Source organism: Plectrocnemia conspersa, unplaced genomic scaffold (genome assembly GCF_051122295.1).
Source record: "Plectrocnemia conspersa isolate PC_06_02 unplaced genomic scaffold, ASM5112229v1 ptg000012l, whole genome shotgun sequence".
In the NCBI taxonomy this organism is placed as follows: Eukaryota; Metazoa; Arthropoda; class Insecta; order Trichoptera; family Polycentropodidae; genus Plectrocnemia; species Plectrocnemia conspersa.
Window position 1 is genome coordinate 9,280,427 of NW_028277176.1, and position 16,802 is coordinate 9,297,228.

General features: G+C 31.5%; 1 protein-coding gene across 1 annotated transcript in view; it reads left to right on the forward strand.

Annotated features, from left to right (window-relative positions):
• Dop1R1 (Dopamine 1-like receptor 1) overlaps positions 1–16,802 on the forward strand; it is a 36,780-nt gene that overhangs the window by 16,431 nt on the left and 3,547 nt on the right. The window contains exons 2-4 of the mRNA XM_088199544.1: positions 6,690–6,999; positions 8,461–8,700; positions 14,955–15,199. Coding sequence (XP_088055670.1) covers positions 6,690–6,999; positions 8,461–8,700; positions 14,955–15,199 — 795 coding nt within the window. The remainder of the gene's footprint in view (positions 1–6,689; positions 7,000–8,460; positions 8,701–14,954; positions 15,200–16,802) is intronic.

Genomic DNA, 16,802 nt, shown 5'->3' on the forward strand with positions numbered 1-16,802 from the left:
AGACTATTGATGTCACTTTGCAGCTAATGCAGGTTTTTATTATTATTGGATTTTTTTATTAATAAACATTCGAATCCGCTGCGGGGACCCGAACCCGTGGCCTCTGTGTTTCAATACTTGCGAACTACGCTATTCCGACCCTAATCTTTTTTATCCAGATTTTTTTGTAACCCAAATAAGCTTACATAATTTTTCTCAAACCGCATGACAGCAGAAATATTTTTATGTCGCGATATATCAAAATTTACAAATGAACGGCTCATTCAAAGTGTATTTTTTTAACCGTAAAGGATTATATTTTATAAAAAAATAAATAAAAAGCGTCTGGCTATTGTCAATATTTTTGTCAGTACGGTATTGATATTTGTGTCTTATTAACGTTCTAGGAATGCTACAATTAAAATTTTAATTGACAACCTCTGATATAAATTCAAATTGTATACCTGAAAAACATAAATTTAAATGTTTTTTTTTTCTATAATATTACATATCTTGAAAATTTTGTCTCTTAGCAGTAAATCTATTCACTTTACGTTAGTATAGTATGACACGTAACGAGGAAATGTTGTGTAATATGATACAATACGTGTTAACGTTCGCGCGATAATGGTAGACACTTTTCAGAAACGCTCTTAGCCGCAAATACTACAGCAGTTGTTATAAACTGTGAAAGTTTCTGAAGAGTCTTTGTTTTCTTATTGCAATACACGGACAGTACAGTTAGATTTATTGTAACATGGGAAATGTCTCGTTATTAATAATGTTTCTTGGGAGGTAAAACATCTGACGAGTACAAATGAGCTTTTTTGCGCTTCTTGTTCAACTCAAAATAAGTTCAAAAGTACTAATAATAAATACAAAAAATTAGGTTTTTTTATTAAATTATTATCATAATCGGATTTACGTTTCGAGAGATTGTATTCTTTGTAAAAAAAAACTTTGTACTGCGAGACCCGAATATAAACTTGATATTACATTTTCCGCAAGGCTACGTTTAGCTTTTAATTTTCTCCCTCTTCGTTTTCGCTGATTTCCATGTTAAAATTATTTTCAATTGTATACAATTTTTTAGTGCCATCGCGTTGTCAATACCTTTAAACATATTGAAAAAACATACCGATCTTGAAAAGGGAAAAGTTTTAGTTACTTATCACATAACATTTAAGTATTTCGTTTACACTGCATTTACCGCTTGGATCCGTATGATGTTATAGAATCTATGATTAATAGCGGACCATTACTGACGTACGATAGCATTGAAATGGGAAATAAAAAGCCATATGTAATCATTAATAAACTTATTTTAAAATCATCTAAATAATTCGTTAGTGATCGATGAACATTAGATACTGAATCAAGATTGTGCACTTGTTAGGTGTCAAATTAAAAAGTTGCAATTAAGACTCGTTCTCAGGTTTATCTATTGCATTATGTTTGTAGTAACTATATTGTATAGTTACTACAAACTAGTAAGCTAAATTTAGATACAAAATGCCTTATATATATTATCTGGATTTTATGTTTACTCTCTGAATATCCCAGAAACAACTCACATAGTAAAAAAATGACCGTTAAGCGGAAATATTCACTAATATCATTTAGTGATTATTACTTTTATACGATGCTTTATTAAATATGTTTAATAATGCACATGTGATAAATTATATTATCTTTATTTCTAATTATTGTATTGTACTATAGTGAATATATTTCATTTATTTTGGTACATTCTTCAGTGATAATTCGTACGTGTCTTACACTTCAAAATTCAACACAAATTAACAAGTACTCCTAACGAGATACAATTATAGCTCAATGTTCAAATGTGTCCACACATGACACAATAACTATGTTTGAGAGCCTCAAATGTATGTACAATTAACAGCAAAAACATGAGAGAGGGTGCATGTGAAATGTAGCAAAATTAATTATGCACACCCTGTAGCTTTGTGCAAATTGATATCGCTACTATCCATGCTGTATCTTTCGACATAAATATTTCTCTTCGCCGAGGAAAATCAAGTTAAAATTTACCCGTAAAATGTATAACTTTATACGAGTATTGTTTAGCTTTCATATGTTATCAAGATATTCGCAAATAAGTTCACATACATTATTGTAAATTGTTTCAGCTTTGACAATTCTCAAACTAATGCTACATATTGTTTTTTGTGTCATTTTAAAATATAAAAAAATCTTGTTAGACAATATGTTATACAAATATCAAAAAAATGTTTGATGTTTGTTGAATAATTTCGCAGTATTACAAACGTTACATCCAATATATTATTTTCATTAATTTATTTGTTAAAATAAAGACTGTTGTGATGCTAATGCGTCACGATGGTCAAAAGCATAATATGTATATATATATAAACATGAAAATAAGACGGACATAACTCATTTCTTATATGAACTATGTCCACGACAAGATATCAAAATCTCATTGTACCGTATAAAGCAGTCGGACGGCCATTGTCAGAGATGAGTTAGCAAGTGCTCTAGTCCAAGTCTTTACTGAATAGAACAGAGGATTATGATCCTCTGAACCCACAGTACCCATTTTCCACCAATGGAATTTATGCTTCACTTTTTTGAGGCACTCTTTACTCTAGAAATTGATTTTTAAAGAATATGTTATTGAAGTAGTGCGCATTTCTCAAAATAAAATTGAGCATCTTTATCGATCTGCTGTGAGTCCCTACAAAGTATAAAACATCCTCAAATGTCCTTTGTAAAGGAAGGCCTGTCTAGAATATATCTATTGAGATAGTAGAATAATTCCGCCGGCTTTTAAAAGATATTTGTATAATGAATTGTCTCCATGACACTGAAAGGCAATCGGTTATCAAAAATTAAAGACAATTGCAGGTCGAAAGAATCCGAAATTGACTGCATTTTCTTGAAAATTTTCAAGTCATCCAAATATAATAAAAAAATGAGTAATTCGTTGCCGTCTCTATGAACAATAGAAGCAGCAATAGACCCAAATACTTTAGTAAAAGTATTGTATCGTTATTGTATAAAATGAATTTTCATACTTTACGGTCAGATTTGAATAAAACTTACCGAGACCTTCAGAAAATCTGAAATTAGTGACGATATAATTACCTATAATCCAAAACCAATATTTTCATGAAATATAAAATGTGTAGATTTTCATATAGTTATTAATTTGAGTAATCTCTAAAAACAATCATTTACAACACTTTGAATTTACTAATCTTTTTATAGTGAAATTATAAGATGGCGTGATGGCACACCACTTTTCAAAGCTGACGTATTGTTTTCTTTTAGCTTTTCTCCTTTTGTCTATTTACGGTCGAGCGTATTATTCTTCTTGTTGCTCTGTTACAAATGGCTTTCATATTGCGAGCAATTTTGCGCGAATTCTAAAAACGACAAAGAAATGCCCCTCATAAAGAAAAATATCTTGCGTCCTATCAACTCAACAATATTTCCTAACACAAAAAAAAACGGGCAAAAAAGTCAAAACGATTATGGAGGGGAAAATAGCAAATTCGAGTGCTCATGAAATCTGTCTGAATAATCGCTGAAAATTTAACGCGAAAATTTTCCACAGATCGCCCCGAATCTGATTTTGATAGACACCGCCAATTAGATCGAATAGAGTAAGATTAATTGTTAATCTAGGGTTTAATTTCAGCGGCCCTTTTGGAATACAAAAACATGAATGATCAATAAATAATGCAAATTAAATACTCTATTTGGTGTATTTTTTTTAATAAATTATAGAACTATTCGGAATCCTAATAACTTCTTTTGGGTACTCGAGAAGTTTAAAATGTATTATGTAATTTCAGTAAAAAAATAATTTTGTGTCACTTGGACTTTATTATATTAGGTATTGCCAAAAAGAACAAATAACTTGATATTTAAATTTTTAATTGAGCTCAGTAGTTATTATGATTTATTATTATACATTGCATTAAATTAAAGCTAAGATTAATATTTAGAGCATAAATCGAAAAGAGCAACAGTGCTCACATTTTAATAGAAAAAACATATTAGTTAAATTTATTTTCACATATAAATAAACACATTGTGAGATATTTATTAACTGGAAATATAATTATATTCTAATTTATATTTTTGTGGAAAACAAATATTAAAATTTTGATCACATTACAATAATCATTATGGACACGTGTCTAAGTGAAATTATTAAATTACCAACAAACTGTATTTTTAACATAAAACTGATTAGTTTTACTTTAAAAAACTGTAGATGCGTTTTACGAATACTAGTGAAGTGATTTATAAACTACACTTACCAAGAGACACGGCATTTGCGCGTCTGCGAACGGTCCCGCGTGCAGTGCCCGCGGACCTAGCAGCCGTTGAAATTACGCCTGCATTCTTATTATCCCATCTAAAGAACGAGGTGAGAATATAGCTTACGCGCACGATGATGTATATAACGAGGGAAAAAATAGACTAGACACACTCGAACTCAGATCACTACTTCGCTCCAATGACTACTTCGACAACGGACTAACGCCCCATTTCCTGTTTGAGCATTACCTCCAGGACGCTCAAGAACAAGTACCAACAACTTCAATAAGGACCTACCAACGCAATAGAAGAGACTACGTATGACCTGTACGCTTCACTAACGTCTTTAAAATCTCATCTTGTTATTTTGTCATCGTCGTCTTCCTCATTTCAACTGCCTTTGAAATGGAGACGGGCGTATATGTTTGCTCACCTCCCATACTCACGATGATATAAAAGTCATCAACAGTAGCGGTCACTAAGTCGACACCGGCAGACAAGCTTATGTACAAACTTTCAGGTTGATCAAGCTGCTTTTCTACTTCCAGTTCGAACTACCAAGAGTTCCTGAGATGACCTAGACACTGTTTCTGCTACTTAGTCCCTAAATAGCATTTTTTACTTAAGTGAGAATGCAGTGAGAAATGCTTAATTTTTTCTCAGAATAACGATAACAGTTTTCGTTATTCTGAGAAAAAATTGACATAAAACCATAAGCTTTAAATGATTATTTAAAATATTTTACCGCATTTGCGGCTCAATTTTTTTCAAAGCTTCCCAGACAGGATCCCTAGCACACCTTAGTATGTGTGTCGCTTTATCGAAAGTGGAAATTAGGTTTTAAATTTGTCGGTTCAGTACACGTCTGTCTGCCTTTAAACATATCAGCACGCTCCATTTAACTATCGAATTCCAATAAGCATCCGAATAAGCGATACACGCAGCCGTGAATCTCGCTTCGCGGGGTGTTATGAAAGTATTTTCCAGTAAATAAATTTGAGTAGAAAGTTTCGAGCTTGATTGAAATTCATGTATACTGCGCGCCGGGTGTTTGTAGGTCTTTTTTCGCTCGAGCGGATCTTCGAAACTTTGGGCGTGCAGTTTCACCAAACTGCTACTTTGAAAACGGGTTTTTTTTTCAAGTTTTACACGTACTTATTAAAGCTGAGGTTTCCCTTTGTAATAAAGTATGAAAAGGCGCTTTTTTGTATTATATTGGTATTTAAATAATGGAATATTTCTACGAAATATTTAGATAGTAAAAATTCCAAGCTAGTAAAAGTGGAAGCGATTTTTTTTTCTGTTGACAGCACTGTTGTTTTTCAGTAACGTTTTGCACGTATTTGGCATAAAGCTGTGTAAAAATTAGGGCCATAATCGACTTCGATATTCATTGCCAGCTCATCGTGTCAAATCACATTTGATACAATTTCTTAACGATGGCATTACAAGACTGACGCTAAGCTGCGTCGCATAGCCGAAGATTGATGACAATAACGAAAAGCCCGATGGACCATACATTACGTTTTAGATCATGGCAATAATCTGTAATAGTAGGGGTCAGCGTTACTTGCACCTGTGGTCCTTAAATAAATGTGTTTCAGTAAAGAGCTCGGGTTATCGCATGTATGATATTAATAACAGTACTGCTCTAAGCACACTACCTTGAGGTACTGCAGCTAATAACTTTCTTAAGGATGTAAATATGTTTTCTTATTAAACTTTAAAGTGTATATTTGCAAGGCTATCAATAAACTCGCTGGTTTAAATGTAAGTTTTCATATTTTATATTCAGCCATATGTGTCACATCTGATTAAGACGACACTCAATAATATTTTTTTGTCTGGCTTATGGGCTGAAGTTCTCGAGCCTAATGCACTTCAACTCAGAAGTAAAAGTATCAGATAAAATCTATGAGAGTATGTCTTAGGAAATGATTGTTATTGCCTGTGACAATATAATTGAATATCACAAAATATGCAGCGTGAATAAATACAGTATAAGAGAACACGTTTTAATAAGAAAAAATATCCTTTCACCTTTCTCAGCTCTTTAAAAACGTGTTTTTATTTTAATATAATTTTTCGTCGCTCTTTAAATAACCTTAATTAAACAACTTTATTATTTAACACCAGTAATAAAATTAATTTTTATTCGAAATATAAAAAAGGTAACTCAATTTAAAGTAACGAGCAATGAAACTTTACAACGTCTTGTCGTCGGTCGATTAGCATCTTCAAAGACTGTATAAACTTTTCACTCTGAAAAATCAAAGGGAGTGTAAATTACTCTCGTATTGTGTATAATATTAATTGCACAAATATTTTTTTAAATTTATTCAAGAACTTGCATATACCATATTCCATTTATTAACACGTTTTTTTGTTTTCAGGTATATTCCTATCGGTATTGATCTTCATGTCGGTGGCCGGCAACGTCCTGGTGTGCATCGCCATATACACAGATCGAGGCCTCAGAAGAATAGGCAACTTATTCCTGGCCTCGCTGGCCATCGCCGACATGCTCGTGGCCGCCATGGTCATGACTTTCGCCGGCGTGAACGACCTGCTGGGCTACTGGGTGTTCGGCGCCCAATTCTGCGACACTTGGGTCGCTTGTGATGTCATGTGTTCCACAGCCTCGATATTAAACCTCTGTGCCATATCTCTGGATCGCTACATACATATTAAAGACCCCTTGAGGTAAGCTATAGATGGACATTATATTAATTATAACGATACCCTACAGTGTCTGAATATGGCAGCTGAAATGTGGCAAAAAGAAGGAACCGCTTAGAAATCGACCATCAGTGTTCGACCCTTATCAAATCACCCCAAGGAATTTTATTTTTTACTTGGATTGTAACAATACCCTTCAGCATTGTTGCGTTTAACTGCCATTGTTAGAATCTGTGGGGACTTGTTTTTGATTTATTTTGTAATAATTTTGTAGTAAAAGTTCATCAAATAAAATAAGCATAATCAGTGGATTATAGGAATTTAATTTTTAATAATAATACAGCTTCAAAAAAAATATATTATCTTTTAATTTTAATAGTAAAGCTTATTTTTATAAGTTCTGCAATCATTATTTTCCTTTTCATTTTAATCTTTAACTCCTACAGTGCAATTTATTTTACAATATTTTTTTAATAACTTTGACCATTATACTTTTGATTACTAATTACACCTTCTCTCTATAAAGCAATTTAGATTTTTTTTGGAGATGGAGTTCCATCAACCGTCTGCATTTTAGTGTAGGAAAATGTGTCATTTTCTCGATTCCGTTCGCCATTAGATTATTCCTACTATCTTAGTGAGTACATTTGCTAGAGAAACTTTCACTAAAGATCTTAGAATCGCTCTTAAAAACAAGTAGATAAGAACGTCTATAAGAAATCTTCCAAGATGCTTGGCTTTGTAATGAGGTTCGAAAAGAACTCACTTTTTAGGCGAAAAGGTTATTAATATACTATTATAATAGCATATTTGTTTATTATCCGTTCTTGTATCTCAGCGCCTTTCTTATGTAGCTAAACATTTCTTTAGACTACTAAAGAGTGTTGTCGACATTCAAACTATTCTCGAGGAATTCCAGTTTTGTGTTCCGGAACGACTTCGAGAATCACTATCGCGTCCTCTTTTGATGATCGTTAGGGTTAGGACGTCCGCACTTACCGACTCGCCTATGGCTGTCACTATCCAGCTCTTTAATACGCTGATATTGCACATGTTTAACGTCAGCTTCGAGGAGCTGGTCCGGTTCGTATCATTTAATTTTATTATTTCATGTTTTTTTATTGATTCTTTTTTAGTGCATGTATTATTTTTACTATATTACTTTTAGTATTAAAATAATACTATGTATTATTTTTTACCATCGTGACGCATTGGGGTAATCTTAGTCACAATGCTCTTAATTTAACTAAAATAAATAAAATAAATCACTGTTATGTTCTTATAGCAGCGATATTTTTTCGTTGACTGCTGAGAGTATACTTTTAAATGATTGGTTTACCGATTTAGAAGGCTAAAAATGAATATTGACAAAATTATAGGCGATGAATGATCAACTTATACAAGCTCAATAAACATTTTTTTACCTTAGTTTAATCGCACCTTCTAGCTAAAAATACTCAAGTAACAATGTTGTTTTCTTTTCAGGTACGGCAGGTGGGTGACGAGAAGAGTTGCCGTGGGAACAATAGCCACTATATGGCTGTTAGCCGCACTGATCAGCTTCGTTCCCATATCGTTAGGTCTACATCGTCCAGCTCATGCTGCAGAAGCGCCTAGGCTGCGATATCCCACTTGCGCTCTGGACTTGTCACCGTCCTACGCTGTAGTGTCCAGTTGTATATCGTTCTATGTGCCATGCATAGTAATGATAGGAATATATTGCAGGTATGAAAAAAATATCTAAGCTCTAAATAATAAATATCTTGGTACAACAGATCATATACTACAAATATACAATAGTCTGATTTTCGTATTTATAATTTAATATTTTATTATATTCGCAGTTTCATTGCATTGCAGTGTAATTTTTATTCAGCTGAGTAATTTAATATGTTTTTGCTAAGATAGCATGCCTAAATTATTAAATCATATTCGTGTTAAGTGACGAGAGTGAGTGACAGATAAGGGCGTGCGGAACGCATGTAACACACGCGCTTATCTCTCACTCACTCTCGTTACTTAACACGCGAGCGAGCAAAAGGGAAAGTATCTCACCATACGCGCCGGCTGAACAGCGTTTTTATGGTCCATTTTAAAGATTTATGGAATAAACATATGCATTTATAAAAACAGGGCATTAATATACCATTCAGCATTAAAACTACCTTTTTAAAACAATAAATTAAAAGTTGTAAAATATTTTTTTTTCATATAAATAATATTATTTCATTACTAAGATTTTAAAATTTATATAAATTAGCAACTATTTTTGCAAATAAAAAAATGTTTGTAATCTGTACTAATTAAAATAAATCCATCATTGAAATCAGCTTTATATTATAACCGTGAATGTCTAAAGAAATTTTGAGTGCTAAATTTCCACTAAAGCCATAGATAAAGTATTTGACCCCATTTTGCATTCATTCATTATATATGGAAGAATTAAATATGTAGGCTTTTTATTTGCACAATAATCGTCTTTATATATTTGCGTACTCCGTGAATAAATTTAGGGCTCATTTATGCAATAACAAAACGATTACGTGGATCTATTCAGTGATTACGTAGTCTTTATATTTTTGTATCAAGCGATTAAAAATTTGCCTACTGAAATTAAAATATATTTTAAAATGAGCTATTTTACTATTTTATAGTTTATATTATTAAAGTAACTTTAATAATTATTATGTATACCCACTCTTTTCGTAAATGCAAACTAAATAGTAGTAAGACCATTACTTTTTCTATCTCAAAATACTTAATTAACACTTATAAGTACCCAATAAAACTTCTAACTTTCGGCTTCTGACTATTTGATTCAGTTTTTATCAAGAATAAGAACCGAACAAAAACGAAAACAAAATAATGATGTTAACCGATTGTTTAATGAACGGAAATAGGTACATTTTGTTTCGACGTAGAACTACGTCTTTATTCTTAGTATGTATGTATAGGGAATAATATTGGTTAAAAACTAATATAATGTTATTTTGTTAAATGTAAATTATGTAGTGTTTTATGTGTGTTACATCTACATAAGCAATTCCAAGATAAAAAATATGCTAAGCTAGCGATTATATATATCAAATCAATATTTATGTTTTTTACTATTTTTATAAGTCTTAAAAAAATATTTTGGTATTTAAAATTATATATTTTTAATTTAAAAAAAATAATATTTGTTACTAATTAAAAATGTATGAGCTTAAATTTAAAGTAAACTATTACAGAATTTTATTAATATTATTTAATTACCAAATAGCAAATATAATTTACGATTTGTTTATGATTTTTTTCATCAATTTACTATGTTCTAGTAGCAATGTTTACTATTCTCTACTGCAATTTTATTAAATGTAGTGCATTTAATAATAAGAGTCAGTCGGTTCTTTATTTTTCTGCCTTAGATTTGCTTCGAATGTTTCATTATCCGCAGCAAGACAAAAATTTAAATCGCATAAACATGTGAAAATATCAAATATATTTAACTGTTAAAATTCAAACAATAATTGATAAAAAAATAAAAAGGAACAAAAGAAACAAATACGTTTCTAGGAAAAATAATAAGCACCATATATATAATTATAATTTTTGTACAGTTGAGTGATGTATTTTTCTGAATAATAAAATATTTATCTCTCATATGGTTCGAATCAAAAAATATTTTAGCACACGATAAAAACGGATTAATATTTTACTGCCGCTCATGAAAACGTAACTTTATGCCGCTTTACAAATCTTGTACAAGAAATTCGTGCTAAAGTGGTATCTTGAATTCTGCTCGAAATAAAATTATTCATACAGAGTTTGTTTATTGCTGGAACATGTTTAAATGAGTTTTTACAGTGCACAGTATTCACAGCGAGCAAAAATAAAACATCAATATATGATGTCAAAAAAGTTCGATAAAACGAAATATTGCCGTAGACAGGAAAAAAATTAAACACACTCAGCTCATAGATATATCTAAGGCCATGGTGTGTTTGCCTTTTCGTTCGCTTTGTCAGTGTGTACACACAGCTTCGAGTTAAAATCGTTTTATACTGGTACGTCACAGCGGCGGCGGTGAACTAGATATAATGGCGAGGGTCGTTAAAGAATATCTTTCGAAAGAACTAACGAGAGCAATGTACGGTGTTCACGCTTTTAGTATAGGGGGCGAAATGGTCCGAGACCGGATGCTTTTTATTCATTCTTCTATATATGTGGATCTCCCTTTCATGCGTCCATAAGGGCTCGTGGTGCTTAAATGGACGCTATTGTGTTTATTTATCATCTTAATCCGCAGGTGTCTATTCAAATATGTATTAAATGTATTATATACCTAATACACATGTAAACAAAAAAGGTGCAATTTTTAACATAAGATCGGTTATATCCTAGGAATAAAAATGAATATAAATTTTATCGTAAGCGCAAAACTAAAGTTTAAAATGAGGGCAATATAGATAAGGTATTTTAATTGAGATAGGGAATAAGGGAGTAACGGTCAGTTTGAGTCGAGGTTGAGTTATGTTGTGCTGGGTTGAGTTGGGTTAGGTTAGGCTATTTAAAGTGTATATTTATTTGATTCATTTCTCATCTATCGGTTGAAATTAACATATATTACAAAATGCAAAAATTAAAGACAATACTAAAACGCAAATTTCAGAGACGGTGTTGCTTTGAGAGATACATTATTTTCATTCAATATTAGTTAATGCATGTTTTGCAAGCTTTAAAAATATTTTTTTGACTACGAAGTCACTAAATAAAAATCTAAAATTAATATTAGTGGTGACTACATGAAAAAACTCATCTCAAGGCAACGGAATAATAATGTAACCATTGGACAATATATGCATTAGATGCGTTTTTCACTATATATATAAATTTAATATTAAAAGTCGCATAGAATATTAACGCAATTTTTTAATTATAATACATATTTGTGCTAATGGTATGCTATGGAATCTTGAAAAGAGCTTTAAAATGCCTGATAATTTTGCTGAGTACTAACTGTTATTAAAACACATTTTTTTCCGCTTTTTTTCGCAGAATTTTAAATGTATATATTTATCATGCTATAAAAATAATTATAAATGTAAATATTGCTATCTCTTGATAAAGGTTTTTATTTTTATTGCGTTTGCATGATATTTTTATAAGCTTAGTCACATTATTTTTATCCCTCGAAAACGCGTGAACGGACTGACCGCGAAGTTTTTCTATCACGCGAAAACAGGTGACCGGACCGTAATGTGTTAAGAATATCTAAAACTTACTACACTTTTAAAACTATTTTTTTAATCAGTTTATGTTTTACTTGTGTATCAAAATAATACTATAATAAAAAAAGAGGTGGAATATTACATATTATATAATATTACAGGTCGAAAAAAAGTATTTGATATTATATAATAGATATTTATCACGGTGCGCGCATCGGTGTGTGAGCCTGCGACACGACACCGAATCTATCCGCGCACCGATGCGCGAATCAACTTTCAACTCTTCCACGACGTATTGTATTACCTTTTCAGTTGATTTTTTTTACCAAAATCGTCGTGAACCTTCCCTTGAGATGCTACATGTTAACGTTTTTGTTATTCCGTCTCATGGAAAGCTTGAATTTCTCAGAAGGGTCTTGAATTTCTCCTACACGTACCGTCTCCTTTTTCAGAAGATTTAACTGTCGCATGTCAGACGGACATACATGTATAAGTACTTATTTAGTCACTTATTAGAACGTTAAAGTTACATTTTTTTATGAAATATATTTTGGTTTTTCTTCTTAATGTCAATTCAAACACAATTTCAACATTAAGACGATGAATCGCCCTGAGATTTGTCAGTAGTCATTTTTTTGGCAATGAATGATTTAAAATTGAATAATATCAGCTATAATTTAACAGACTATGTATATGAAAATTAAAGATACAAATGTACCATACAATATTATTTACTTATTTTTAAGTTATACACCTCCCCTTATTTTTTTATTTTTTTTAATCATTTAGATAAGTATGCATATCAATGGTATTAAGTGTAAATTTATGATTAAATACTTATTTTGTTTCTACTTTTCTTTCTCGATATTCTTATTGTTGTCTCAATCGATACTCGGCATAACTGCACATAGTGTAAGTTTCACTCTTCTCTTAATTGGTAAAAACACCTGATCGGAAGGGAATTCCGTACATTCTTAGGGCTAGTGCAAGTCTTTCATCCTTTCTACTTTTTGATCATTTGTTCAATGTTATGAGTTGAGAGGTAAACAGACATTATTTGGTTTATATATGATTCATTCATTTCTCACTTATTTTAAGTTGTAATATTGATATAAAAATGTTTAATATTAACGCTAGATAACCAAGCGTTTCCACTGCGGCGAGAGTTTCCAACCCTTTAATTTGGTCTGAAAAATGCATGTCATTTAATGAAATACAGACGGCCCTCGACTTTCGCACATAATTGGTTCCTGAAAATGTGTGCGAATGTTGAATGTTCGAAAGTAGAGGAAAGTAAAAAAAATTTAAATTGTGTGTATTTTAAAATATTTATTTATCAAGTAAATATAAGATGTTTAAGAGGCGTTTAAGAGACACGTTTAAGTATGGTTTGCGGGTGTTTCCTTTGAAAAGTTATGAAGAGTTAACTGTACTACTATTCTTTTTTTTTTCTTCATATAGTATTTTATAACATGCTATGTCTTTATTGTTCACCCTACGCACTTGAGTATGCGTTCTCCATTGGGATCAAAATCTTCCATAATATTTAAAAAATTTTGAAGATGCGTGAAGGCTTCATTCATATTTTTCATTGTTAAAGAGTTTTCCAAAATAAACTTGTCTCATCTACATCAAATATTTGGCTAAAGGAATATTCTCCACCTTCAATAATTTTGAATAATTAGGAAATATTTTTTTTTGCAGAATCTTTATCCGCATCAGTCGATTCTCCAGTAAATTTAATATTATGAAAAGAATACCTCATTTTAAAATTGTAAAACCAACCGTTACTTGCTTGAAAAATCGTGTTAAAGTCTTTTTTTTAATCTATCCTTCAACTCTTTGTGCAAACTAAGAGCTTTTGCTTGAATAATTGAAATACTCAGAGGGACATCTTTTTGATGTTAGTCATCGATCCATGATGACAAAGATTTTTCCATTTCTTCCATGTTTTTTTGCCGTGTTTTTTTAGGAAAGATTGTGGAAATATATCTTTAATTTCCACAATTTTGAACGTATTTCTTGATTATATTTTTATTTTGCAAAATTTAACATATCATACGAATGTCCGATTGAAGCAAAAGATTCACCGCTATCAGAACGCCTAATAATTTTCATCTTTGTCTCGAATCGTGTGAAGTTTATGAATCTTTGATTTCTTTTTGTTCGTATCAACACTGAAGTTTTTCCGTTTCTCATTAATGTTTATAATTATTTTTTTAAAAAGATGCTTTTTTTTAAATGTGCGAAATAGCGAATTGTGCGAAAGTCGATGGCCACCTGTACTATGAATCTTAATGAAATAAGAATATTAAAAAAACTATTACTAACTGGCCAACTTTTGCCCCTTCCTCCATAGAGAAAGCTGAAATGACGTCCCTGTTCCTATGCCCATTTTAAAATCGTTTCTTGGATAAGCATCATATGTATATGTTTTTTAATTCGTAGTAAAAGGTGTCTTTTAAGATATTATATTTTTCTTCCATTGGCGCGTGTACGCTTATCATACTTATGTTGAAAAACATCCCTCTTAGTCAAATAAAATTAAAATTTATCGTTACCTCTTATATTAAATATTTATGGACAAAAACAATTTAATCAATATAAAGCGCACATTTTTTCATTTTATATTGTTGACCATTATGGAGTTTTTCTTTTAGGTCATCGATGTGTACATATAATATGTATTCAACTTTATGTTCAACCATCATGCAAATTATTTTCACGAAAGTTGGTCGATTCATTAACTTTAATTTTTTTTTTTGGCAGGTTATATTGCTACGCGCAAAAACACGTAAAGTCCATCAGAGCCGTAACCCGCACTGTCCAGCTACCCGACAATCGCAAAAGTGTCAGGGCGCGAGTCCAAACCCATGTACAGTCGTCGCCGTACCATGTGTCCGACCACAAGGCAGCAATCACCGTAGGAATAATCATGGGAGTGTTCCTCGTGTGTTGGGTGCCATTTTTTTGCGTCAACATCGTGGCCGCCTTTTGCAAGACGTGTATACCAGGTAATGTACAATATATTATGCATAATGCGTGAAGTATGACAAACGAAATATTTTATTTAGTGCCGCAGCGAGGCATTGTACCTACGTATATTACCTATGGGACAAGAATGGCTATATGTTTCCATAATATATACTTTATTGACTTATTTGTTGTTGGGTGAAGCGCTTATAGGCAGCCACCATCAACGTAGTTTTAGTTTATATGAAAACAATTTAATAATAGGAAATAACAATTAAACAAAATCATGAATTTGAAATAAGTAACAAACTTTTAAGCGCTGTCGGCACGTCAACACCGAAGACAAAGACTTTCAGGCAGGAGACAGTCGACCGAAGTTTTAAACTTTTAAGCAGAATAACTTTATTCTTACTAAATGTAAAATTTATCAGACAATACGTTCACATGGTTGTACCTAAATATTTTATACTAAAAAGTGAAATTCTTGGGGTTATATATTAATTTTAATAAATTTTTTAAAAGAATCGCCTGTATGTTTAGACCCTTCAACAAAGTGAGTTAATACAAATATTTAAGGGTGTATGAAGTGTTCCTGGAACGCCGTTTACCCGAATCTAAAATACTAAAATGGCAAAATCGCCATAGAATATATTACATACACACTTTTAAATACGTTACGCACATTTTATGTAGTTATACATATCACTCGTTCATGGCAGAAATTCTCGTATGGTGAGCTTTGGCATTTAGATGGAATTTCTAGATTAAAAACCTTTGAATATTTTTTAACTGTCAAAGATAAGACTAAGAATATTGCATATTAAAAGAATTTTGCAACAAAAAATATTTTAATCAATTATAATAGGTTGTTACTAATCATTCTGATTTCTTTAGAAATGAGAATTCTCATTTTTACTTTACGATTTTATATTATAGAAATTTTGATAAATAAAAATATATATACAAAAATACAGTATATTATTGTAGATATTTTTATATTATTAATGAACAGATAACTAGATAGTCGTTTAAAAGAACAAATATAATGATTTGTTACAATGGATGTGAATAATCCAAGGACCAGAATGGATCGACATATTTCAATTCCAGGAAATTGGGGCTAGCGTATTTATATCCGAATCATAGAGAAAATTTTCCTTAACAGCTGTTGCTATTACAGTGATACCTTGAATTACGAACTTAATTCGTTTCTGACATTGGTTTGTATCTCGAAACCCAGTTTCCCATTACATCTTATTGATTACATAAATACCGAAATATATACACAAAAAAACAAATATGTACAATACGTGTAGCATACTTCGCACACACCACTCTTTGCTTTGTATTTCAGATAAATAAAAAAACAACAAATACTGCTCGAATAAATAGTTTCGGTGCGCCCTCAAGCGCAATACATCGTGGTTCGTATCTCGAATCTAGGTTCGTATATAGAATTCAAAACAATACATAATAAAAGTTTGTATGTAGAGCGGTTCGTGAGTCGAGGTACCATTGCTTACATGTTTAATAATTCGAGCTGTAGAAAGCCCACATACATTTTTGCAATCTGATTATTTCCACGCAGAGTGGTTTCTTCTCAGATTACCAAAGCAAATATAAGTCCAATTAGAGTAGTTCCTA